Genomic DNA, 12,962 nt, shown 5'->3' with positions numbered 1-12,962 from the left:
TATCCATTTTAAAAAGTTGTTTTAGTTGGAAGGACAAGTCTCTGTTGCTTAAAATTTAATCTTAACGTATACTTCCAGAAATTTTATCACACATGCTAACTTTTTTCTACTCAATATTTTTCTTTAAATCAGCTCAACTTTTTAACTAGATAAATATATTATTCAAAATAATTTATTTAAGTTTATTAGTTTATTTTGAGACAGAAAGCGTGAGCAGGGTAGGGGAAGGGAGAGGGAGAAGAGAGAGAATCCCAAGCAGGCTCCATGCTTTCAGAGCAAAGTCCAACAAGGGGCTTGAACCCATGAACTGTGAGACCATGACTTGAGCCGAAATTAAGAGACTCGGATGTTTAACCCCCTGAGCCACCCAGACACTCTAATAAATATATTATTGGCTCAACAATGTGTTTGGGTAACTTAGAGAAATTTAAAATTTATTAGATGTGAAATTACATGCCACTAGGAGAAATTACAGACCTACTGTGTGCCAGTTAATGTTTTTGTAATACATTAAAACAATACATACCTTAAAAACATGTTTTGCAACCTGTATTTTATATAACATTGTCCTAGAGGGAAGATGGTGGTAGCTGATGCTGGGAAGGTAAGCCAGAATTGGACTCTAGTTTTCCTTGAATGCCAGACTAAGAACTTTTTTTGCCTGGAAATCTGTGTAGCAGTAGTGAGAAGAGTTACCTGTTTATCCTAAGGTTTTAAGAGGAACATACTACTAATAGATTGAGAGATGGCTTAGTGAGGTCACCTGTCCTATTTTTCTGTTCTCTAAAATGTATTTAGTACATGCTTAACTCTTAGGTTCTGTTATTTTACCCGTTTTCTTATGAATTGAATCCATTTTCTTTTTCATTCATAACTAAGAATGACTTAGTTCAGGATTTCATTATTTCTTACCTGCACTGTTGTACATAATCTAAGATTGGGTCAGGGGGCACATGCAGTCCAAACAGCAACTTTCCACTGACCCCTGCATCTTCCACTCTGTATGCTAATTTGTGGGGGTTTCCTTCTAAAGTATAGATCTGGGGCCCTGGGCTCAGTCAGTTGAATGTCCAACTCTTGATTTCAGCTCCAGTCATGGTCCCAGGGTCTTGGGATGAAGCCCTTCATGAGGCTCCATGCTGAGCGTGAAGACTGCTTAGGATTCTCTCCCCCTCTGCCCCTCCTCCTCCCCCTCCCCTCATGCACTCTTTCTCTCATTAATCAATCACGCACAGCTCTGATCGAATTGTTCCTGTTCTAGAGATCCTTTAGGGTCATATCTAAACTCTAGGATGGCACATATATTTACTTCTAGGCAGCTTAAAGTTTCAGGGAATGGACCATTTACATGAGCTATTCGTGTGAATTCTAGCTTAGACTACTCCTGTAGTCTCCTAACTGGTCTCTGCTTCTACACTTGCCCACGTCTGGACTGTTTCCCACCTAGAAGCCAGAACTCCACTATATAAATGTGATGCTGTCATTTGCTCAGAACTCTCCAGTGGCTACCGTGAAAGTTAGATGATATCCAAAATCCTTGCAATGGATCCACAAGGCCCAGTGTGATCTCCCAGAAGTCTCACTGTCTCTTGCTGTGTTCCAGATACATTGTCTTTGATGCCATTACTCACTCTGTCTGTATATCTATCTATCTATCTATCTAATTTTTGGGCCTCTTTTCTCTGACTGTCAATCTCTTTGTAAGAGAATGTATACACCTCCAGAATGGTAATGCCTTTTCAAACCATTATAGACATATTGACTAAAATAGATGGATGACTGTCACAGGAATTTGATAAATATTTGATGAGAGAATAAATGAATGTGAGTGAATGAATGAATGAACGGATGGATGAATATATTTCTCTTCTCTTGGGTTCACCTTCTTGGATATGGTTTTGACTTTAGCTTTGCCATTACATGTTCCATTTTATATTCTATTATGGAGAAGATATAGGTGACTTATTCTCAGGGTTTGTTTCTTTTCTACCATGTATAATGTAAATAATACAAAAATAACTCCTGATTATGCATTAATCTATGACAAATGTTAGCAAAAGCCAAATGTTCTGTGAACTAAAGGAATATTTCAAACATCCGTTCTAAGTTTATTTTATGATTTGACAGTGTAAATAAAATTTGGTTTAGTGATCTAGGTGTTTAAGCCCCTTTTTGTCTAACATTGTGGTGATATTTTAAAAGTTATGTAAGATTTAAGGTAGAAATTATGCATGAGAAATGACAACATCAAAGCTTCCTAAATAGTGCTGCACAAATCTAGATGACGCTATTTGTATTATAATACATATAAATGGTGCTCCCTGGAGATAATGTAGTGCTAAAGAGCACAGCCCAGCCCGTTTGCTTTTCCTTGGTCCCATTTTCTTTGCTTTTCCTCCACTATGCTACTGAGATAACTATTATCCTGAATTTGGTGATTATCATTTTCATGCTTGTTTTAATGTTTTTACTAATTGTGTTTGTCCGTAAACAATAGAGTTGTTTTGCTTTGCACCTCACAATATTTGCCGTAATTTTATTTTTGAAACGTGTCTCTGTGTCCATAGCTAATTCATTTTAAATGTTGTATCATATTCCATTTTAGTAAGTTTTTTTTTCTAAGTTAGAAACTTAGAAGTTTCTTAGAAGTTCTAAGTTAGTTATTTTCTAAGTATTTGGTATAACATAATGCTGCAATAAACATTTTTTATACATGTTTCCTTGTGCTCACGTGCAAGAATTTCTGTAGCTGCATACCAAAGAGGAGATTTCCAGGTTATAGGCCGGGCAACTCTTCAGCTGTAATAAATATTGCCAAATTGCTCTTCAGATTGCTGTAGAAATATGAACACATATCTGCAGTATATGTGTAAATCCCCTTTATTTAACAAGCTCCATATATTTGTTATTACTTGACCTCTTTGCGTTTCTACAGGTAGGAAGTGTATCTCAATCCTACAGTAGCTTTCAAAAATAATATTTTTTCAAGTGATTGATAGTGAATTAATAAAATTATTTTTGCTTTTTACTTTTGCTAAAAGTGTGCATTTTTTATTTTCTCTAATTAATTATGGATTATATATTTTGGTAGCTCTAGTTGAAGAAGTTTATTTTGCACAGAGGGAACGCGATGAAGCTATTATGTCTCGACTGCGGTTAGCCAATGAGGAGAGAGATGAAGCAATTGCACGAGCAAAGCATATGGAAATGTCTCTAAAACTGTATGTATACATTTAAAACTATTTGTGACTTTTGGAGCATTTATAAAATGCATGCATTTTGTGGTGGTTACATATTCAGAAACTTACAGATTCTTAATATGGTACAGTATTAAATTCCATATCCACATAGTCTTGCTGAAACTTTGGACGTGCTGTAGTAGTTTGCATGTCAGGAATAACAGTCAACCCCAAAAAAGAAGAAGAAATACACAGAAATATGTACAACTACTTTCTTTACTTTCATAGTCTGTTGTTGATATCGTCACTGTATCTTCCGTTGTGATGCCTCTTCCCTCTCTTTTTTTTAAAAAATTTTTTTAATGTTTTATTTATTTCTGAGAGACAGAGAGAGGCAGTGTGAGCAGGAAAGGGTCAGAGAGAGAGGACGACACAGAATCCGAAGCAGTCTCCAGGCTCTGAGCTAGCTGTCAGCACAGAGCCCAATGCAGGGCCTCAGACCCACAAACCGTGAGATCATGACCTGAGCCAAAGTTGGACGATTAACCGGCTGAGCCACCCAGGCGCCCCTCTTCCTCTCTATTATTGCTTTCTTGGTTTATTTCACGTGTGGGTTCTTTCACTGCTCTCTGCTTAATATGCTCATTTCTGTTCTTCACTACTTTTTACTTTATTAGGTTTGTCATAAATTTTAATGACACCTGATATAAGGTAGAGCCTGAGAATCTACATTTTTTTTTTAGTGTTAGAGAGAGACAGAAAGAGGGAGACAGAGAAGCCCAAGCAGGCACCACCTTGTCAGGGCAGATACCGATGCAGGGCTCAAACTCACACTCCTTGGCGTGAGATCATGACCTGAGCTGAAATCAAGAGTCAGACGCTTAATCCATTGAGCCACCCAGGTGCTCCTGATAATCTGTATTTTTAACAAGTAGCACAGGTGATTCTGATATAGGTAAATAATGGACCACACTTAGATAAACAATGCTGTAGAAATAAGTAATTCTCCAATTTTAATGTGACTTCAGTCACTTGGGAAATCTTGTTAAAATGCTCATTCTCATTCAGTTAAGTTCGGAATGGAGCTTAAGATTGTTTTTCTTCAAGCTCCCTGATAATGTAAATGATGCTAGTCTAAGGAGTCAGATGTAGGTAAAGGCCCTAGAGTATCTAGAAAGATGTTACTTGCAAGATAGGTATAATGTAGTAATGTAATATTTTATGATGATCCATCAATATACTTATTGAGTGTTTGCTCTGCCCATCATTGTGCTAGAGTCCGTGGAGGATTATAGTAAAGTACTAATTAAAACACTGTTCATTAGGGAGACAAAAAGTCATTAAGTAATTAACATGACAGTGTTCAAGTTGTGATTAGGTAATGTGGTTTGTTTTTCGTTTATTTAATGGCTTCATTTTCTTTTGAAAACTGATAGACTCCTTGTAAGGCATTGAACTTATTGAATAATAGACATAAAGAAACAACAACAACAACAACAACAACAAATCACCTGAGTTCCCCACCGCCTACTCCCAAATAACTATTTTTATTAATAAAGAAACATTATCCCAAACATTTCTCTTTGCTTCTTAGTTATACTTAGTTATATACTTAGTTATTCTTCTTAGTTAAACACTATAATCTACAAGAATGGATGGCTGGTGGTTAAATGGATGGATGCTTAGAATTAATTTGATAAAAATCAAATCATTCTTTACATGCTATTTTATTTGAAAGACCATGTAATCTAGAGGTTAACAGCACAGATTCTAGATCCAGGCTTTTGTATTTGAATCATGGCTCTGTTGCTTTCTAGATGTACAGCCATGGACAAACTACTCAGTCTTTGGGACTCATTTTTTTGTTGACAAAATGGGTAAATATTGGCTACTTTGTATAAGTTGTTATAAGGACTGAATGATTTAGTAAATATTGAAAAGTACCTGGCTCATAGCTAGTGCTATGTGTTACTTGAATTTAGGAGTAATAGTCAATTGAAGCTAAACTAAAGAAATTTTTGAACTTCGTACGAAGTTTTCTTTTAAAAACATTGTTTTAAATGTTTATTTATTGTTTTGAGAGAGAGAGCCCGTGAGCGGGAGAGGGGCAGAGACAGAGGGCGACACAGAATCTGAAATGCTCCAGGCTCCAAGCTGCCAGCACAGAGCCGGATATCCGGCTCAAACCCATGAACTGTGATATCATGACCTAAGCTGAAGTTGGTTGCTTAACTGACTGAACCACTCTGGCACCCCAAAGTTTTCTTATATATTAATTCCCCAAAGATCCTTCAGAATTTAAGAGACTAAAAAACATTAAGGTATTAGAATCATCAATTCTTCTTTTCAATTTTTTGAAACATGTAGTGTTTCATTAAAAACTATGACTTTCAGCTCTGAAATAAATTTTAAACTCCTTTTTCTTTGTCTTTATAAATTCTAGTTTTAAAACATTTATAAAAGCTGTATTAGATTCTGTAGCCAAAGTACCTCCCTCTTATTTAATTTTGATTTTATATTTAAAAGGATTGAATAATCATTGCTGCAACTTTTGTCATTCATGATGTTTTCACACTTGATTTTTTTTGGGGGGGGAATCCCTTGTAACTGAATTTCATTGTCAGTTTTTTGAGGAAGGGCTAATATATACTTTATTCTCAGATTTAGTATGCTTCAGACTGGCTTTGTGTTATCCTTGTATTCAAATTGGTTATGAATAAAACTATTGGGTAATTTTTTTTTATTTTTTACTCTATGCAGTGTAAAAATGTTACTCTATTTTGTGACACTGAGTTTGGCTAAAAAGTCAGGTCCCAGGGTTTTTTTCCTCACTTACTTTTGGTTTGTGTTTTTGTTTTGTTGTTTGTTTGTTTGTTTGTTTCCTGCCTGGATACCTAAAGGATTCTTTGTTCTTGAAGTTGAACTTTCATGATATATGTGTTGATTGTTCTTTAATAACATTTTGGGGACCCACAGCACACCTTTCTAGGGACTATTTGATTCTTCTTTTAGTTCATGGTAATTTTAGATTTGTGAATTTAGATTTGTAGAATACAAATCTTATTTGTATTCTTAAATACAAATCTTATTTGTATTTGTTAGGCTGTTTTAGCGACCCTGGTTATTCTTATAATGAGACATTTTTTGTTTTTATCTTTTATCTATTCAATAATTATTTGTATCCCTCTTTTTTCTCTGTATTCACTGTGATAATCTCAAAATTTTTCTTTATATTAGTAATTCCAGTTGTCACTATTCTTGTTTCTGTGTTTTGTAGTTCATTTATTAAATTTTTACTTGTTATTTTGTTTTTGGTTTTCAACATGTTTCCTTAAGTTTTCAACTTCCCTTTTCATTCACTTTATGTTTTGGAATTTTCTCTGTGAACTTCATTTTATTGAATTCATGTTCTTATAATGTTCTTCTAAAATACCAACTATTGGGGGTACCTAGGTGGCTCTGTTGGTTAGGCATCCCACTCTCGATTTCAGCTCAGGTCATGATTTCATGGTTGTGGGATCAAGCGCCACGTCAGACTCTGTGCTGAGTCAGGAGCCTGCTTGGGATTCTCTGTCTCCCTCTCCCTCTGCCCCTTACCTCTCTCCAAAAAAAAAAAAAAAAAAAAAAAAAAAATTAATTAATTAAAAGAAAGAAAGAAATAATAAAATACCAAGCATTGGCAGGAAGATTTTCTTTCTCTTGATTTATGTTATTTTCTCTATTATGATCTTTTTTTAATGTCCATTTATTTATTTTAAGAAAGAGTGTGAATGCAGGAGGGGCAGAGAGAGAAGAAGGGAGAGAATGCCAAGCAGATTCCACATTGTCTGCACAGAGCTCGATCTTATGAGATCATGACCTGAGCAGAGATCAAAAGTTGGACACTAAACCACCTGAGCTACCTTGGTGCCCCTTATGATCTTTTGTTGTTGTTATTGTGTATTTGTAGCATAATCATAACTGCCATGTCATTTCTCTTCATCTTGCTCATGCATCAATTGTCAAGAACTTTTCTTTATTCTAATATAGTGCAAGTGAATTTTTCTTCATAAACATTTCACATTATTTGAAATCTATTTGCCTTCTCCTCAGAGCTACAGTTTCTTGGCAAGGTATTTCTTTTTGGCCATCTGTCTACATAGTCCTGTGGCAATGGGGTAGGGGGAATAGAGATTGGGATGATCTCCTTGGGGACGTATATCCCTTTTACTGGAGGTTCTGTCCTCTGCTATGGGATTTCGTTTCGTGTCTTGCAGTGCACTAAGGGCTCATTCTACCTGGTCTTGTGCATATTGTGATTCCATGGAGTATTACTTTTAGGCTTTTATTTGTCCCACTGGTGTAGTAGAAAATGGCGGCCCTGTGCCTCTTCCTTCCTTTATATAGATTCTTCAATAACAAAGGCTTCTATTCAGGAAAGATTTTACTTTTCTCTGGTCTATCTAATTAACTCATTGGTCTCTCAGGTTATTTCCAAGCTGTGTGGTATTTGTGGAAAAGTCTCAGGATTTGGTGAGCTCACTGGCTTTTCTCCAATACTTGTTTTCATGTGTAAAAGGAAAAGAGGTGAACTTGACCCAAATCATCATTTCTTTTCTTTTTTTTTAATGTTTTATTTATTTCTAGGAGAGAGAGAGACAGCGTGAGCAGGGGAGGGTCAGAGAGAGAGGGAGTCACAGACTCTGAAACAGGCTCCAGGCTCTGAGCTGGCAGTCAGCACAGAGCCTGACGTGGGGCTCGAACCCACGAACCGCGAGATCATGACCTAAGCGAAAGTCAGACGCTTAACTGACTTAGCCACCCAGGCGCCCCCAAATCATCATTTCTCTACCCTGCTTTTAAAAATTACTTTGTGATAACAGTGCCTGGGTGGCTCAGTCTGTTAGGCATCTGACTCTTGATTTCAGCTCAGGTCATGATCTCATGGTTCATGAGATCGAGCCACATGTTGGGCTCTGAACTGATAGCATGGAGTCTGCTTGGGATTCTCTCTTTCTGCCTCTCAGAAAATAAGTTTTAAAATAAAATCTTTAAAAATTACTGTTGGATGTCCTACTTTCTTTTCTTTTTTTTCTCTCTCTTTCTTCCTTCCTTCCTTCCTTCCTTCCTTCCTTTCTTTTTTTTTTTTTTTTTTGATGTTTATATATTTTTGAAGGAGAGAGAGTATGAGCTGTGAAGGAACAGAGAGAGAGGGAGACACAGAATCTGAAGCAGGCTCCAGGCTCTGAGTTGTCAGTACAAAGCCCAACACGGGGCTCAAACTCACAATCTGTGAGATCATGACCTGAGCTGAAGTCGGATGCTTAACCGACTCAGCCGTCTAGGCACCCCAGATGTCCTACTTTCTTTACTGTTTGATTAATTTTTTTCTGTTCATGTGGTTATATGATGGGATAAACAGATGTCTTTTCAGATTTTACTGCACTAACTTTTTATCCCAACAGACCTCTCATTTTAGAGTACTTTAATTTTTTTTTTAACATTGATTTATTTTAGACACAGAGAGACAGAGCCCAAGTGGGGGAGGGGCAAAGAGAGAGGGGGACAGAATCTGAAGCAGGTTCCAGGCTCTGAGCTGACAGCACAGAACCCAACGCAGGGCTTGAACTCCTAAATCATGAGATCATTACCTGAGCCAACGTTGGACGCTTAACCGACTGAGCCACCCAAGTGCCTCTAGAGTACATTTTAGGTTTACAGAAAAGTTGTGAAGATAATACAGGGCATTTCTGTATAACCATCATCTAGTTTCCTTTATTGTTAACAGCTTACATTATTATGATACATGTGTCATAGGGGAGAAAGCAGCATTCTTACATGATTATTAACTACACTCCACACTTTATTTAGATTTTACTAATTTTTCTCACGTTCTTTTTGTGTTCCAAGGTACCTTCCAAGATCCCATATACATTTAGTTGGTATGACTCCTTTGCCTGCTCAGACTTTCCTTGTTTTGTTTTTGATTATTTGACAGTTTTTAGGATTATTGGTCAGGCATTTTATAGAATGTTACTCGATTTGAGTTTTTGTTAATTTTTTCTCATGGTTAGATTGAAGTATTGGTTTTTGGGAGGATAAAGAGTACAAAACTGAAGTGCTATTCTCATATTATTTCAACATTATGCTGTCAATATGACTTAACACCAGTTATATTAATCTTGATCACTTAGTGAAGGTAGTATTTGCCATGTGTCTCCACTATAAGGTTACTTACCAACATTCTTTCATATTCTTTGAAGCAGATTACTTAAGTGTGGCCATACTTACGTGGAGATAAGGGATGTAGGCTGAGAGGTTAATTGAGCTCTACTTCCTCAGGGAGACTATCTACATAAATTATTTGTAATTTTTCAGTATAAGAGGTTTCTCTTCTCCCTCACTTACTCATTTGTTTATGTTAGTATAGACTCATTGATACTCTTTAATATTTTGGGTTATAATCTAATACAATGTTGTTTATTTTGTTGCCTGAAGTGTTCCATCTTCACCATTGGCAACTCTTCCAGTTGGCCTCTATATCCCTTTGACATGTCCCCATCCTTTTGATTTTTAAATACTTTTTCTACTTTCTGGCACCTCAAGATCCCCCTGGGTCATGTCTTCTATAGATGTATAGAAGTGTACATGCCCCATCCCTAGAAGTAGCCATTCTTCCAAGGGGTCTTATTCCTTTTATTGGAAAATGGCATTAGAAAACAAGATCTGAATGCTGGATGTGCTCATTGTTACTGGGTCTAACTACTTCTAGGCCCAATTAACAAAAAGAGCTAAGATCTATATGTGTGTATACTGACTGTTATATATACACATATCTGAAATTATTTATGTATCTATCCATCTGTATCTTTATTAAGCTAAACCTGAATTCATACCGATTTCTCTTATTCTAATCCAGTACCACATAGTTCATCTGGCTTTCTCCTTTTTCTTATGTTTAATTTCCTCTCCAACAATAGGGAACCTCATTTCCATTTCCCACTATCCATTTCCTTATTTGCTCTACCCCTGTATACATTATAACTCTTTGAGGATCATTAATCCATACCCCTTTGAGAAACAACTTTACCTACTAGAGTGTACTGTTTCTGTATAGTTCCTTCAGCCTTTAATCTGACAGTTTTCAGTCAAAGTACCAAGTTACTTAGGTTGGCTCTTCTTTTTTCCCTCTACACCCTTAGGTGAGATTATGTAATATAGTTTGTAATATAGTCAGGCTTTTTTTCATAGTCTGCATACTATATGCTAGCATCTTCTTACCCCTTGGTGATTTTTTTTTCCAGTTTCTGGCAGTTTTGAATAACATTGCTGTTACCATTTGCATACAAGTTTTGTGTGGACATATGCTTTCAAATCAGTTGGCCAAACCTAGTAATGTAATTGCTGGGACATATGTTAAATCTATATTAACTTTAGAAGACACTTCCAAGCACCCTTCCAGGGTGGTTGTGCTATGCCATTTTGCATTCCCATCAGCAGTGAATGTTTTTTGTTGTTGTTGTCGTTATATTAATGTTTTTAGCAAAACATAATTTTGAAATTTTGATGAAATTCAGTTTATTGATTGTTTTTTTTCTTTCTTGGATTGTACTTTTGGTATTGAATATAAAACTCATTGCTGTATATAAGGTCACACAGCTTTTTTGAGATCTTGTTTTTTTCTAGAAGTTATAAATTTCATGTTTTACATTTAGATCTGTGATTTATTTTGAGTTAGTTTTTACGTTAGGGATGTGGTACTTGAGGAGGTGTTTATTTTTTTTGTTTTGTTTTGGTTTTGGTGTATGGACATTCATTTTTTCCAGCACCATTTGTTGAAAATGCCGTCATTTCTCTTATATTTTCTTGGCACCTTTGTCAAAAAATCAGTTGACCGTATTAGTGTGGGTTAATTTCTGGACTTTATTTTCTCTTCCATTGATTTAAGCAGTTTATCCCTTTGCCAATACCACATAGTCTTTATTATTGAATCTTTATAGTGTCTGAAATCAGATAATGTTAGCCTTCTAATTTTGCTCTTTTATTACATAATTGTTTTTGGCTATTCTAGTACCTTTGCTTTTCCATATACCTTTTAAAATCAGTTTGTTTATATCTATAAAAATGCTGGGGCCAAATGTTTTTAAACATAAGTTTTCAAAGTAGATATCTCTTTTATTTCAGTAATACTCTTATTATAACTTCAGAACTCTTCTTTAGGGATTTGCAAGTACTATTTCATTCAGTTTATCAGCTGCTGCACAGTGCTGTATTTACATGTAATTCATAACTGTAGATCTTGTAGGTTAATTACCAAATTTATTGATGAAATTTGCTTCTAAATAGCTTTGTGTTTCTTTTCAAACATCAAAATCATATGCCAAAACATCAAAATCATAGGCCAAAGATAATAAATCAGTTTTTTATATACGGTGTCACAATTCCTTGAGTTTGGTGATATTTGTGCTTTATAGGTGAAAAAATTCTGAGTGGTTGACCACTTGTCCAAAGAGTCAAAGTCATTTATACATTGTAGGACTTATCTATCTCAGATTTACACAGGCAATTCAGACTTAGCATATCTCAAATGGAATTTAATTCATTTTTAAAACCTTATTCTCCCTTGATCCCCTGCCCTGATCAGTGGCACAAACATCTGCCCGCATATTCAAATCAAAACTTCTTCCTCGGATCCTCTGTTAATTTGCTGTCTTAGTTTTGTTCATTTTCTTTCTTTAATTTATGGATCTAAATTGAGCCTAATTTTCTTCCCTATTTTTTTTTACCTTTCATTGTCTGATTTGGATATGTATTTTTATTATAATACATTGAAATCAGAATTCCTTGAGGCAGAGCCTTTTGCATTTTATTCTTTGTAACATTTGTATTAAGGGAGTAATGGGGAAGGCAAGAAAGAAAGCACTCAATCCCAAGCCTTTTAGTTATTTAGTCCACTCAGTAAATATTTATTGAATATATACTGTGTCAGGTTCCTCAGAACACAGCATTATGGTCCTAATTTAGTTGAGAAGATAGGCATTAAATAAATGACTTCATAAATACTTAAAATATTAATTGGTATGAATAATTATTGTGTCATAGCCACAGTTTGTAGTCAGCTCCTCCAGTATGATAGTCTAAGAAAAATCATACATAAGAAGGAGGAACAACAAGAGAATAGTGTGTCAGCATCGTTTTAAATGTCACTGAGGATGTTCCTTTCTACTCAATCGACGGCTGTAGTTCTGAACTGTCAATCATGCATTTTATTTATTTTATTTTATTTTTTAATGTTTATTTTTGAGAGGAGACAGAGCATGAGCAGGGGAGGGGCAGAGAAAGAGGGTGACCCAGAAGCAGCCTCCAGGCTCTGACCTGTCAGCACAGAGCCTGACGCAGAGCTTGAACCCACGAACTGTGATATCATGACCTGAGCTGAAGACAGAGGCTCAACCGACTGAGCCACCCAGTAGTGTGGGTGTGGCTGTGCCCCTCAATAGTGCATTTTAGGTAAAATCTTTATTAAGATAGAATCAATTTATAATTGAGCTTTGCTGGCTGAAAGGCATATTTGGAGGTAGTGAATTGTAGGTTGAAATAATATACATTGTTTCACATCTCTTTTTGTTTTAACTCCTTTCTTGCTTCCTGTAATCTTTAAATTCCTTGTCTTTTTTCTTTCATCTTTGCCACTTTTGATCCACTTCTATCTCTCTGTGATATGTCTTGTTTTATATTCTTCCACTTCTGCCTTTCCCTACCCTGAATCTTCAGTGTTTTTTTTTCTTTTTCTCTTTTATCCAA

The 12,962-nt window shown here is 35.8% G+C and overlaps 1 protein-coding gene across 1 annotated transcript in view; it reads left to right on the top strand.

Moving 5' to 3' along the window:
• MIPOL1 (mirror-image polydactyly 1) overlaps positions 1–12,962 on the top strand; it is a gene marked incomplete at its 3' end in the record, with an annotated part of 200,975 nt that overhangs the window by 89,347 nt on the left and 98,666 nt on the right. Inside the window, exon 7 of the mRNA XM_039255719.1 lies at positions 3,092–3,221. Within this exon, the coding sequence (XP_039111650.1) occupies positions 3,092–3,221 (130 nt within the window). The remainder of the gene's footprint in view (positions 1–3,091; positions 3,222–12,962) is intronic.

This window comes from Hyaena hyaena, unplaced genomic scaffold, assembly GCF_003009895.1.
Source record: "Hyaena hyaena isolate Hyena2069 unplaced genomic scaffold, ASM300989v1 scaffold_542, whole genome shotgun sequence".
In the NCBI taxonomy this organism is placed as follows: domain Eukaryota; kingdom Metazoa; phylum Chordata; class Mammalia; order Carnivora; family Hyaenidae; genus Hyaena; species Hyaena hyaena.
The sequence above is the reverse complement of the archived record's forward strand: the minus strand, read 5'-3'. Positions and strand labels throughout refer to the sequence as shown.